General features: G+C 35.3%; 1 protein-coding gene across 2 annotated transcripts in view; it reads left to right on the top strand.

The window, feature by feature from the left end:
* The first annotated feature begins 2066 nt into the window (after positions 1-2066).
* The window catches only part of LOC105214080 (mucin-5AC), a 39688-nt gene continuing 27593 nt past the window's right edge, over positions 2067-14161 (top strand). Inside the window, exons 1-2 of one of the 2 annotated variants that reach the window (XM_011187276.3) lie at positions 2067-2459; positions 11742-13495. In XM_011187276.3, the coding sequence (XP_011185578.2) occupies positions 12025-13495 (1471 nt within the window). In that variant the 5' untranslated portion in view covers positions 2067-2459; positions 11742-12024. Of the gene's footprint in view, positions 2460-11474; positions 13496-14161 lie in introns of both variants that reach the window. The other variant, XM_054231905.1, reaches the window with a different exon arrangement.

Here is a 14161-nt window from a genome sequence, read left to right as displayed (position 1 = left end):
TTGCACACACATCATACGTACATACATGCATGTATTATATTACCTACACACATCCGCCAGTCTTTCAGCGCTGGAGCACAGCTTTTCATCAAAACTTTTCACAAATTTACATTTCAGCACATACGAGTATGTCCATAGGCACTTATATCCATCTGATAATCGACGTTTGTCAGTGGTGGATCTTTTTGTAAATGTACTATATAGTCGGCGCACTGTATTACGCCTCGCTTGGCGATGTAACCGAAATTCCAATCAGACGCAAAAAAGTTGTACAGTGAATAAAATATGGCACTTTATTGACTAGGCCAATGGGAAATGTTTGATTCGATAAATATTTGTATAAAGTGATACTCATTCCAGTATGCCTTTAGCAATAGAATTTAGTAGGGATTTTAGATTTTATGGTTGAAATTAATTTGACTAGATTTTTGACATATTTTATGTGTGTTAGCTATCAAAGTAAAAATATTTCAATAATATAACAATTCACACATATTTTTTATTAATTTATTTATTGACAAAAGGACGTATTTATTTTTTCAATAAAAATTTAATAATTGCCAATAAAATTATTACCGGATACATATGCGTCATTCCACAATCGAATTCTGTGTCATTTATGAGTCAATAATTGTTTACATTCATATTAACAGCCGCCTACACTTTTATCTGCCATGAACTCGCGATTTCCGACGTAATTTTGTATCAGCACCGCAGTTGTAATAAATTGTAAATAATAAAATTAAAATTAATGAGTTAAGTAAGCGATTAATTGTAAATTTCATTAATAATATATTAATGTATATAAATAAATTCATTATTTACATATATTTAATAGAGTAGGCGAAATATAAACAGATATTGCTTAAAGGAAATTCAAGTAATATAAGTTTTATTGAAAAAGGTGATTTACTATCAAAACCAAGTATTTTAAAATTTGGTCGAAATTGAAGACAGAAAATAGTTTTGTTGTGTTCGTCCAACTTCAGTGCGCTTCTAGTTTTCGATATTCTCCTTTAATCGTTACATATAGACCATGTTTTTGTAAGTTCTCTCTAATCTAGGAGGGAGTTTAGTAGTAAAGCTTATGATTGGGCTTTACTTCCAGTTCCAGTTCCAATACTATACACCAAAACATGTATATGTATCCCACACTTACATATATGCAGTTTTCATTGCAAGCCTCTGACCCATTTCTTCGCATTCATTGCGCGCTCACAGGTAAGCAATTAACTAATGTTCAGTCATAATTAATTCAGTGATCGAATAACTCTCTTCACATTTCGCTTGTAAAATGGTTTCACCAATCTTGAAGTGACTTTGTTTGCGATAATACCGTTAGAAGCAACATTTTGTTGTGTCTTTTTTTGGATGACACCATTACGATGTGAATTTTCGCACATCTGAAATGATCGGCAACTCGAATTGTTTCCGAACCAGTTGAGTTTAGTTGAGCTAAAATTGAGTCAGAGACAAATGAACGAAAATTGGAAAAGATAATAAAAAGCTGGAAATGGAAAAATTAAAAATCGAGCACACGACAAGTCGCTCAAAATAAAAACATCACTCCTCGCTTTCCTGCTTAACGATATCTACAGAGCACTGTGCAACCCTCAAATAGATAGATTACTCATTAACTGACATGCGAGCACAATTTGTGACGCTTTGCACTTGTATAAGCGCATCTTCGGCGACTCAGCCGTCTCTACTGACTCCGACGACGATATGCCTTTTCACATACTTCAAGGCGCCGCACACTCAAGCGCCAAGTGACTGCAATGGCCGACAAAGAAAAATATTAAGCGAGCGCTGCCAAGCCAAATATGCATTACTCATTGTTGAGCAGAGAGCGTAAGTGCGCATTCGTGATGTTACGATATAATGCTCGCTGAAAAAGTAAACATTTTACTACTCTACTTTACTTCCACTTCCATTTGTAGTTTACTGTAGACAACGATCGCTTGCCTGACTCGCGTTGTTGAGTTCGAGTTTCGAGCTGGCTGCAAGTGAAAAGGTAAGATTTGAGTCACTACTCTGAGCTGATCGGTCAAATGCTCCGCCGGTCGTTTGATCGACCGCTCTGTTTGTGCGCGGTGCGGCTGATCGATCGGTAGGTTGGTCGGTCATTTAGCGGCATTCGAGTGTGCCACCCGACCGGTTGTTTTGCTGGTGGCTTAGCTAGACTTTGCTTGCTAACTCAAAAGGTGCGCTGCTTGGCGTACTGGACGCCTTGGCTTGGCCGGTTGATTGTTTATTTCGGCTGATGTTGAAGTCTCAGTCGATTTTGAAGCTCGTCCGCGTCGCGATAGTGTTGCATACGCAAACGGAACGAAATTACAGCTATTAACTATTGAAGTGATGCACTCATACTAATTGTATGACGAGTACTTCCAGTGCGGTTTTATTGGCGCTAAGTGCTAAAAATATATATGTGAAATTGAAATAAAAATATTTTTCAAGTAAACAGATTTCGAAATATTTGTCTACTTTACTAGAGTATAAAAATTACAAAACAAAGACTATTGCGAAAATTACTAATTTATTTTGTACAACTTGTGCCAAGAATATGTGTTGTGTAAAGTTTTAAGGGTTTTGGGTGTTATATAAACCTATTTATATTAAGTGCAGTTGGAATATTCTCAAATTCGCAGGCTTCATTTACTTTTTATACTGATTTATTTAAGCTCGGCGGCGAATACCGCGACAATTTTTACCATATTTTGGTGTTACTTATTTGCTAATAGCGGCGATTATTAAGACTTCCAGTTGCACCAAATTCATACTTTCAAAGCCTGTTGCTTCTATGTGCTTAAGCTTGAAGTGGCCGGAGAATAGGTAAATGTAGGGTCCAATAATGTTTTCAATTACCAACAATTGCAGACTTTGAATTGAAACTGTCCTATCAGACTGAAATTATATTGATTCACTTCGTTTTTTTTTTTAATTCGCTATAGAGCTTTTTCTACTGGCGTGAGTATCCTTAGACCGAAAATAATCTATAAACCCAAGAAATGTAGTCGTTAAGAAGATCTTAGTTCTTTTGAGTCATTGAGTTTATCACATGCTATAAATTCGCTTCCTAAAATAACAGGACTCTTTCGTTTTACTCCAGTGTTATTCTCTTAGGTGTATTTCTAATCAGCTTCGCAGCTACGTTGTCTGCTTGAAAATAAATCAATAACTTACTTAGTATAATATTGCCACCTGCCCTAATCTATTACCGCCTAATCATTTTCCCAAATCGCTAAGGAATGAGTTATTTCGCGAAGTGTTGATATATATTTCCATTTAACAACATCAGTACTGAAATCTTTCGCGTCTTTTTAATCTCTTCATTTAATGCAAAATTTAATTCAAAATTTCTGACAATACAATGTAGTGAAATCTATCGTTGAAACCTTCTTATAGAATAATTCAGGAGGATCTTTATAATATCATCGTTCAAATTTCTACTTATTCGAGACACAGCCTAATTAACATCTTTCTAAAACAATGAAAACATTTTGGTATTTTTTTATTTTGATTCAATTCTCTTTGTCTTCTAAGGCTTAAAATATAATACATATTTAAATAAAATATTTTAATATTGTTTAACATTAAATACATCCGTGTATTAAATGCTCCATATTTCTTATGCACCATATTTATTTCTTTATTTTAGTAATCCATTTTTAAGTTACCGTTATAGTTTTTCCACGCTTGCAATAGTCATACTCATGCTTTTAGTGTGTTCTTTTTTCCTTAATATATAATTTTCTACAAATATAATCGTAGAAAACAAGTTTTCGCCAGCTGTTGCACGGTGACTCGCCATTTTTCCAGTTATACAGCTCCTCTCAGCGCACATACTCCCCTTTGCAACTGATTTTCCAACTCACCTCTCAACTTTTCTTGTTGCAACTTTCCTGCAGCCACCGCCACTGTTGTTGCACGTTGCGCCAGCTTACAGCTAACTCTTGACAAATTTGTTGCTTTCCAAAGGCGAAAATGAAAAAAGTTGTAATATTTGTAATAAAACACACAAAAACAAAGAAATACGAATGAAATCCTCAGCAGCAATCGTTGCGCTCTATGTGTTCGAATGCATCACCCGTTGTACCCCGCCATTTTTAGCGGCAAGTGAAAGTCTAGCAATCACTATGGACTTTGGCATGTCTGCAACGTCGATATTACTGCGCTGTGCGTTTTCTAGTAGTCAGCGATTTTTTTCAATTTTTTTTTTCTGATTTTTTCACATTGCCAAAGAAACAATCGGTAGAGGGGAATAAATAAATTTCGCGTTTTACCTCAGCGGTCAGCGGCTTCAAGCTACGTTCCCGCATTGCTTTTTGTTTTTCAATTAAATATTTACATACACAAATACACATACATATATACATGCGGTTAGGCTTTTGCGGCGGCGGCGCCACCACCAACAGTTTAATAAACAATTTGCAGCGCCAACTATGCGCCAAGCATTTTAAATATTTTTTTCTTACCCCAAACGCTTGAATGTTTGCTGTTAATGATCGTCTGCAATGACTCTGTCATTTGCCGCTATTGCCGTTTGGTTGGCAGCGATTACGGTGTGCGTGTCATCTTGTATTTGCGCCATTGCTTTCGGAATTTTTTGTCGAACTTATCTGTCATACATATAGCTAGCAATTATCTTATAGCCAATAATGCGGAAAGTCTACCAATGCATAAGACAAAAGAAATTCACTCTCTAAACGAAATGAATAACATATTTTCGTGCATATCATATATAATTAACATATTTCCCACAGCCATTTGACATGTATGTCACATAATATACACATATTTTTAGACATTTTTATTACGAAAAGCCACTCAGTAACTTAACAGACTTCGCTTTTGAATGATAGTTGTTGCACGAATTTTGCTTTGAATTCGAAAGGAAAGCTAAGAGTTTGAGCTGCAGAGGATAATACTCTTCCAATAGAGGTTTAAATTTACTACTTACTATTGCCATAGAATTAGAGGTCAGATTGACGACGCAGTTTCAGAGCTATTAATGATTTTCATATAGAGTTATTATTATCGTAAATTATTCCAAGATAAAACTAGTAAGCTCATGTGAAAGGATACTTTAATCAGAAGATCGCGCTTGAAACTAAGAGAGCCTTCTCCTCTACAACATACCGGCTTTATATAATATGAAGATCTTACTGGTTTTCTTTTATAAAAATATACTTTTTAACGCACATACGTAAATTTAATTTTGGTATGTCTGCTAAAATACTTTCACTGTTCCAACGCGCTGCTCAGCTGACGGCCAGCCATTCGACAAAACAAAAGATTGTGCCAGCCGGTAGAAAATAAAATAATTGCAACAAATTGAAATGAAATAAGCGAAAAACAGTAAGTCCACTTTCACACAGGCAACTTCTGTTGCTAATTCTCGGGCGATTCTTTTTTGCTGTCGCCCCTTGCGTTCACACGAGAAATTCTTGTTCGACAACTCTGTTCGTGTTTTTCTGTCATTCTCTTTCATATTATTTTCTCAACTTCTTGTACGCATCGTTTCCAAGCAAAAAAATATATTTCATTAACTAATTTTTATTGTTATTCTCAATTTTCTAGCACATTTTAATTATATTATGCATATTTCTATATGTATTTGCAAATTACTTACAAAATTAAATGATTAAATTCAAATTTTCAAATATATTGTAAACATTAATTTTAAAATGTGTGCAAATGCAACACTGTTACGTAGCAGCAAACTGTTACGAATAAGAACACAAAGCGTGTTGCCTGAACACAGCAGACTCGGCGCGATTCTCCTCTCCTCGTCGCCCCCTCTCCTATAAAACTAAGAATTGCCGCGACAAAAATTGCCTGTGTGAAAGGGGTCTAACGAACAAATGCGCATGCGCAAACGTCACTCTTACCTACAGACGTACTATTTTTAGCCAAATGTGATATAGTGTAGGCTGCGCATATCCTCCAACAACAACTAACCAGTTGTTCTTTTTTATTTGCTATTTTGCTTTTCCGCTGCTCCAACTTGACGCTAACCATTTTTTGTGGTATTTTTTACGTTTTCACGTCACAATTATTATTTTTTCCACGATCTCAACGTGTCTGTTCATTTCACACCCCAACGCTTTTTTGTAGCCGTCTGTTTTTTTCGCATACTAAATTTGTGCTAACTCGTGCTATTTAATAATACCCACCTTTTGGTCACTTTTATGCCTTTCTGGTTATTCACTTTTGATTAATTATCACTGCTTGTTTATTTATTTAGTTTTTTCCATTGCGTTTCTTATTTCACTTTTTTCCTCCATTTTCTCATTCAGTTTCTTTCTTTCCTTGTTATTTAATATGTTTTAAGTCCGTCTACCTTGTTTGTTCACTGGTAGTGTGTCGAAATAAATTTTAAATAATTGTTTCTCGTCATGCATTTGTTAAAGTTGTTAAAACGATGATGTTTTCCCACTTCTAATGGAAAATTGCCGTAAAAAAATAATAACACATACACCGGAACTGAGTGCTGAAGCTGGAAGCCTCTTGTTACTTATGCAATATTATTGGCACGCTACAAAAAGTGGGCGTCCCACATGTTAGTGTGTGTAGACGGCCTATCGGGTTAGGTTTTTTTCATTGTCAACATTAATATCCTGATCCGTTTCAATATCAACAGGCAATAAGTAAATTCCATAATTGCATTGAACAATGAATTGGCCTTAAAAAAATTATCCCAAATATCGTTTCTACGTTATATATCTGTTTTATTTATTTTATTCAATTCAAATTTTAATTTTTTCCCCACACTTCACTTTAAAATATGTAGTTGTAAATCTGTTCGTCATTAAATAACGGTAATTCATAGTATAGCTTAGCAGCTTTTAATATCCATTAGTTTGACGTAAAGTTTTTCGTTTTTAACGGTCTATTATGACTGTTCGTAATTTTTAGCTGTGTCTTTCGTTTATTGTCTTAATAGTAAATACTCGTATGTATAGTATATATATTCGGCCATGTTCAATTTGCACATGCAAAGTTTTCACTTTTCTCTTATCTACACATGCCGGTGTGCTTCGTGTTTGAATATATGAATATTTTGGATTTTCCTTCAGGCACTCTTGCATAAATATTGTAAATTGGAAAATTAGTGGTTTAGATCGGTATCTACATTACAGCTGAAACATATGTAGGAGATGTGTTCAAAAAGTAACGGGATTTTTAATATATATATTTTTTTATATTTATTCATTTGTCTATATTAATGTTAGCACCTTTGGTATCCATACGATATTATACACTTAAGTCAACGCTTCATTCAATCGTCGAAAAACTTCTCAAACCCGGTTTTTGGAAAAGCGGTTCGCTCTTTCAACGATTTAAATTTTACAATTCCCTTTATTTTTTTAACACACCATAGCTGTATTTATAATGACTTTTCGATACTTCTGTTGATAATATGTGATAAAAAAAAAGTGTTATAAACTTCTGAAATTGTACATTTAAATGAAATCTCACTGAATATTGAATACAGCTTTCGATTGCAAAAAGTTTTCAAACTTTATTGTAAACAACAATAACAACAGCATTGTGAATGTAAAGTTAAGATTAGTAAACTAATTAAATTAGATTTGAGATGATTAAGTTTTGTTTTGTACATAATATAAGGCCATACAAAAGCTAGACCTATAAGTATATAAGGATTCCTATCTACCTCACTGTATTCAGTGCTAAATTAGAAAGCAGGTTTTCTTTACTAATTAATAATCAGAGCGAAATACTGAAAAATCAAGTTCCCTATGCAATCAAACATTGTTCAGGCTAATCTTAATTTATTTATAACATTCGTTTCGGGTTTGCAAAAGAATTTCCCACAAACTGATTTAGTTTGCTTGTGACGTTTCCATTGAATTTGAAGGCAAGCCTGATTCCCATTGACTTCCGTGCCAAAAAATGCACGCATCGTATAAAATACATATTAATCAACCTGTGTGTATATGTAGATATATATATTTATTTAAAGGGTATGTGTTTTGTGCACTCTTTAACATTCTACGCTAGTGGCAATGTTCTCATTTTTAATTATACAACGTCCATAGAATCGTGTTTTCCCAACCTAGAAAAACGGAAAATATCCAAATCCAACACGTACTGCACCTGTATTTTCAATTGTAATGCAATTACATACATTTTATCTACACTTATATACATATATACATACCTCCGTATATTTCACCAGTGTAGTTTTTTCAAAACACTTGGGCATGAAAGTCAACCCAGACTTGGGTGGGTAACGTCCTAATACTAGTATTACGATACCATTTTGAAGCGTAAATTGAATGAATAATAGTGTGTACATATCTACATAGAGATGTTTGTATGTGTAACAATTGCGCATGATTACATGAATACCAAAAAGACGAAAACTACGGTTGGGTGGCTCGTTGGCTGACTTGAATAGGCGAAAACTCACACAGTAATTGGCAGACCGAATAACTTTACTTACTTGCACGTGTGTGTTTGTAGTTTTTTTTCTCTATATTTACTAGTTTGAGCGCATAGTATGTAATCCAACATTCGACGAAATCTCTGTGAGCAAAAGGGAATTTTAAAATTGGCTTACATTGTTCATTACCATACAGTAACGCAAAATAGTTGTGAAATGTAAAAAAAATTCTTCGAAACTTAACTCGATGTATAATGTGTAATACAGCAAATGCCAGGAGGCTGAAAAGTTTAACACAGAAGTAATAACAATTTCATTATTTTTTAATTGTTATAAACATTTCATAAAAAAGTTGCACAGGCCTGTGTCTAGCAACATAGATTTGGTTATAGCCTTTTCACACAGGAGCTAATTGATCAATTAACCGGCCTCTGCTCGATTAAAACGCTTATTACGGTCGGTTTACCATACAAAATAAAAGTCGACATAACCTTTTAATTTAATTTTAATCCACTTGAAAATTAAATGTAACTCAAAAAAGCTACGGTAGATGTCGCTGCTAAAAGTATCAATTATCTAATAAAACTTACCAACTTCTTATGAAAAGCAAAAAACAAAAATGTATAACAGCTGATCGGTTATCGAGTAGCCGGCAGTTTAAAAGACAAAGGGGATTTCTCAATGAAAATTCTTATTGATCCATTCATTTGATGTCTAAAAACGCTATTAGGTTCAATATCGTTATTGATTTTTGAGGTTAAGTTTCTTTTCCGATTCTTTACAAAAATCAAAACAGAGACTATAAAATGTTCGTTGAAAATAGGTAATGGACCTTCATATCCTTTATGCTTTAGATAAGCATTGTAGGGGAATGGTTCTATGAACTATGCTAAGGTTCTCTGACCTGTTTAAAAGCCTGCCACAATAATAGTCATCTCATACATCTGGGGAATAACTGTGCCCAGAAAGCATATTTAGCACTCATATTTTCGAAAAAGGTATTTTTCTTCATTCGATTTCTAACTTATGTTACTAACTACTGCATATATTTTCCATAGTAGATATATTGGTAAGGTTGGACGTAAGTATGTATACGATTATATAGGCAGACTTCACTTCACTCTTGTGTAATGTTATTTGCTTTGCTAGTTTTTCGTACTTTTTACAATAATTCAGTAGATCTGAATTCGGAATTTCTTGCTGTAGAGCATTTAAAGCATTTTATATGTACAAACATAACATACAAGTATGTATAATGTGTGTTTGTATATGTGCGGAAAGCAACAATAAAAGGTTTTTGTTCAGTGGCGGTGCCTTTATAGCCAAAAAATCGCATATACTATGTGCTGTATATGCACTTGCTCTATCATGTGTACATAGCCTTATGTACGCCAGGGCGTATGTGGAACAGGCCATTCTCATAGTAAACCTTTTTATTTGTCGATTGGTTCCATTTGTCGTCATTGTAAAATTCGTAGATTTCTCTATGTCTGCTGCTAGCATGTTTGAGTGCGCTTATTTGTGTGTATGATTCTATTTTAGTTACAAGCATATAGGAATTGAATTTGGCGTTTCAGTTCTGACTATTATTTCGTTTTTATCTTTCATTTTTGCTGAATCACTGCAAATAATGAAAATAGAAGTAGAAGTGGTGTAGAACTAGAATTGTCACTAATTGGCGCACACTACAAATGTTGCTCAAATTCACTAATACTCTGTTGTAAAGAACATTTCTGCTGACCATAGGTGGGAGTTCCGAGTGTGCATACACATGTGTGTATTCTTGTTTTCCTTTCGTTAATGCCTCAATTAAATGCATTGTGATGATTTTTATTTTACGGTCGCTTTATGCTTTGGCTTGAATGGCTATTTGCGGTTGAGAAGCTTTATTTGCGTTAATTGAAGTCTTTTCTGCTAATTTTTTTTTTTGTATTTTTTACGAGGGTAGTTTGATATATTTGTGATAAAAATAATATTTGTTTAAAGTATGTTTTTTTTGCCTAATTTTTATACTCTCGCAACCTGTTGCACAGAGTATAATAGTTTTGTTCACATAACGGTTGTTTGTGTCACCAAGAAATATAAGAGTTAGATATGGGGTTATATATACATAAATGATCAGGATGACGAGTAGATTTGAAATCCGGATGTCTGTCCGTCCGTCTGTCCGTGCAAGCGATAACTTTAGTAAAAATTAAGATATCTTAATGAAACTTGGAACACATGTTCTTGGCACCCTGAGGAAGTTGCTTTCGAAAATGGGCAAAATCGTCCACTGCCACGCCCACAAAATGGTGGAAACCGAAAACCTATACAGTGTCATAACTTAGCCATTAATAAAGTTAGGAAAATGAAATTTGGAATATACGATCCCATTAGGGAGGGGCACATTTGGATGTAATTTTTTTGGAAAAGTGGGCGTGGCCCCGCCCCCAAATAGGTTTTTTGTATATAACTCGCAAACCAATAAAGCTATATAAGCCAAACTTTCTGCAGTCGTTTCTTTTAGCCATTTAGCTCTCTGTACCTGAAATGGTAAAAATCGGGTCATAACTTCCCCCAGATTCCATATACCTAATTATAAGTAATATTAAATTAAGTGAGCGTATAGTCTTCGATACATTGTATCTTGGTGGTGAAAACGAGTGAAATCGGTTTAGGAATTACCTCAGTCCCCATATACTATTTATTATGATTTTCGTTATTCTATTGAACTTTATACCAAATATATGGGCCGACTTGTGTTATCTTTATAAAATTACATCAATAAATTGCGAGAGTATAAAATGTTCGGTTACACCTGAACTTAGCCCTTCCTTACTTGTTTAGTTGTGACTTTATCATCGTTGTAATCAAACGGTATATTCAAGAAACTGGGAATGGTTAGCTAGAAAAGTTTTGTAGAGTTCATTAGTTTTTAAAACCAAACAAAAATGTAAATATTATAGATCGTAATTAACAGACTGAATTGTAATTACAATTAATAATAAATGATTTCAAAGTGTGACTGACTTATAAAACTATTCTCGTATATTCTTGGCACAATTTGTACAAAATATAGCAGCAACAAAGCGCAGGCGTATGACTAAACACGTACACTTTTATTAATGAAATTCCAAAACGAAGTGTTTGTATTGAAGTTGAAAAGATTAATACAACAGAAAAAGGAAAAATAATAGTAAACGCTAATGCCAGACCTTTTCGTATTTAACGGTGCATTTTTGGCAATTTTCCGCCGTCGAAATTGTAGGTTTGCGGTTTCCACCTACAATCGGCTATTGACCTTAATTTAGTGAATTGTTGCTGATTTTATTTTACAAATTTGTAGTGTCCAAGTCTTATGTTGTGCCGCTAATCAAGAACGAAAAAATAATCGAAAAAAAATGTAATGAACAGCAATAATAATATTGACGTATAAAAAGTGAAGCGCTATTATTACTTTTCATTAGGGTGCGACTAGAAATTTTAAAATAATGAAAAATTAATAAATTCGATTATAAAAAAATAGTTTTTGAAAAAAATGTTGTAATGTGTTTCACTTCAAAAACACATCTTTATTACTTTGATCGACTTATTTTCGCGCAAACACTTTTCAATATGCGGCTTAAAACATGGTGACAACAATAAAAATTACTTGTGACGGTGTCTTCATACAGTCCAATTCGTATCTTACACCTACAGCGTCTGGTAACGCAGCTGCGCATCATAGAACGCATGCAGACAATATTGCGCAACATTTACACACGTCGGCAACAACGACAGCAACATCGTTCGCCATTTGCAGCGACGACCCAAGCAACTCGGACGCTAGTTCTAACGAGTGTGAGCGCGCATTGCGACAGAGTTTCAGGCAAACAAATTCACCGAAAATCGCACTCATATCGGCGACAATTAGAAGCTGTAACAATAAGAACAGTGACACTGTATTTAAGTCTTACTCCTCCAACACATCCTCCTCCTCTTCGAATTCTTCATGCCACTCGCACACCTCCAACGCCTCGCTACGTCAACGCCGTCAGCGCCGCAATAATTCCACCAGTCCACGCGATTCATTCAAATTCATAACGCCTGCAGCTGTTACGTTGTCACCACACGGCAAAGCGGTGGATTCTCGTCGTCGCTACTATTATAGCGGTACAGGCGCTAGCGCGGGTGGTAACAGCAATGTGTATTGGTGTAAACAGGCGCTCGCCGGCAGCGGTCGTGGCAAAGCCGGCTTTGGTAGTTGTGAGCAGACAAATAGCGCACAGAAGCGACACGCGCATACTGCTGAACATGCGACGTTGACACGGAGCGCCAGTAGTATCACACCCCATAAAGAGTTCCGAAACGCGTCTCCGTCAACTACCGCAGCGACGACGGCAGGTATTGCCAAAGTGGTGGCGGTGCGACGCGAAAGCAATGAACAACAGTCGAACGACAACAGGGGCCACCAAAAAAGCAATAAAAACTATAACGGTGACACATCAGTTGCGGTTGCTTCCAGTGAAAAGGCGCACACCGACATCTCTTACAATGCCAAAAAACCGCCTGTAAATAATGACAATAATGAAGACACTGCTATTAATGGTGACAGTGGTGGTGATGACACTCCAGTGAAAGCCGCAACAAGACAAAGTGACAGCAACAATAAAATTAGCCAAAAGAATAAAATCGCTAATTGTGGCGAGTATTCAACCAAAGTGAGTACACCTCCAAGTTCCATGTCTGACTGCAATACCACGCAGAACTCAAATATAAACTTTCAACCAAGTGCGCTTGTGAAATGTGTGTCAACAAAACGCGTATCGCCCAACGGTAGTGTGTCATCCGCCGATACGACACGCCTCTTTCATTTCATACGTGTAGCGCGTAAGTTTTATCGTAGTGCCGCGAACGGTGTGAACGGTGATGTGGTAGATAGTTGTCAAAACTCCGCTGATAAAGTCGATAGTGGAAGTGCGCTACAGCAGCAGTCAGAGGCGACTAAGCGTCGTTCTTCACTGGCGGCCATAAACGATCGGCTGGAGATTACAGATTATAATAAGTTATCAGCTGATGTTTTAAGCCAAATAACGGTGTCCTCAAACGACGATTGGTTTGGTTAGTATTTTGTATTGCTAAATTTTTTATATTTTTCGAAAACTTCCTAACACTATAAATTAATCTCTAAATTCGAATACATTCAAACTCTAAAATCTCGGACCGAAATACCGATTGAATTTCGTATGACTCTCAGTTCCGTTATTTTTTTTTCACCAAAAGGTATATGAAACAAGATATTCTTCATCGAAAATAATATTTCATTTAAGCCTTCCATTTCAAAGCTTGCTTTTGTACAAGTACTCGCCTTAGTATCGACATAAAGACTGTCCAATTATTTTCTTTTTGGAAATTCTTTAGAAAATACCGGTTGTTTGGGAAAATTCTCGATTGCTCAACACCGTGACATATAGAGGTGTAATATTAGCGTAATAAAACTTGCGCTAAATATAACTGTATTCAACCAAAGTGAGTTTTAATTAGTTACATTAATTTATTTACATCAAACTGGTTTGTTCACATATAAAGGGTGATTTTTTAAGAGCTTGATAACTTTTTTAAAAAAAAAAACGGTTCTTTATTTGAAACGTTAGATTGGTTCATGACATTTACTTTTTGAAGATAATTTCATTTAAATGTTGACCGCGGCTGCGTCTTAGGTGGTCCATTCGGAAAGTCCAATTTTGGGCAACTTTTTCGAGCATTTCGGCCGGAATAGCCCAAATT

The sequence above is a fragment of the Zeugodacus cucurbitae genome, chromosome 2 (genome assembly GCF_028554725.1).
Source record: "Zeugodacus cucurbitae isolate PBARC_wt_2022May chromosome 2, idZeuCucr1.2, whole genome shotgun sequence".
NCBI classification, from domain to species: Eukaryota; Metazoa; Arthropoda; class Insecta; order Diptera; family Tephritidae; genus Zeugodacus; species Zeugodacus cucurbitae.
This window is presented reverse-complemented; position numbering and strand designations above follow the sequence as displayed.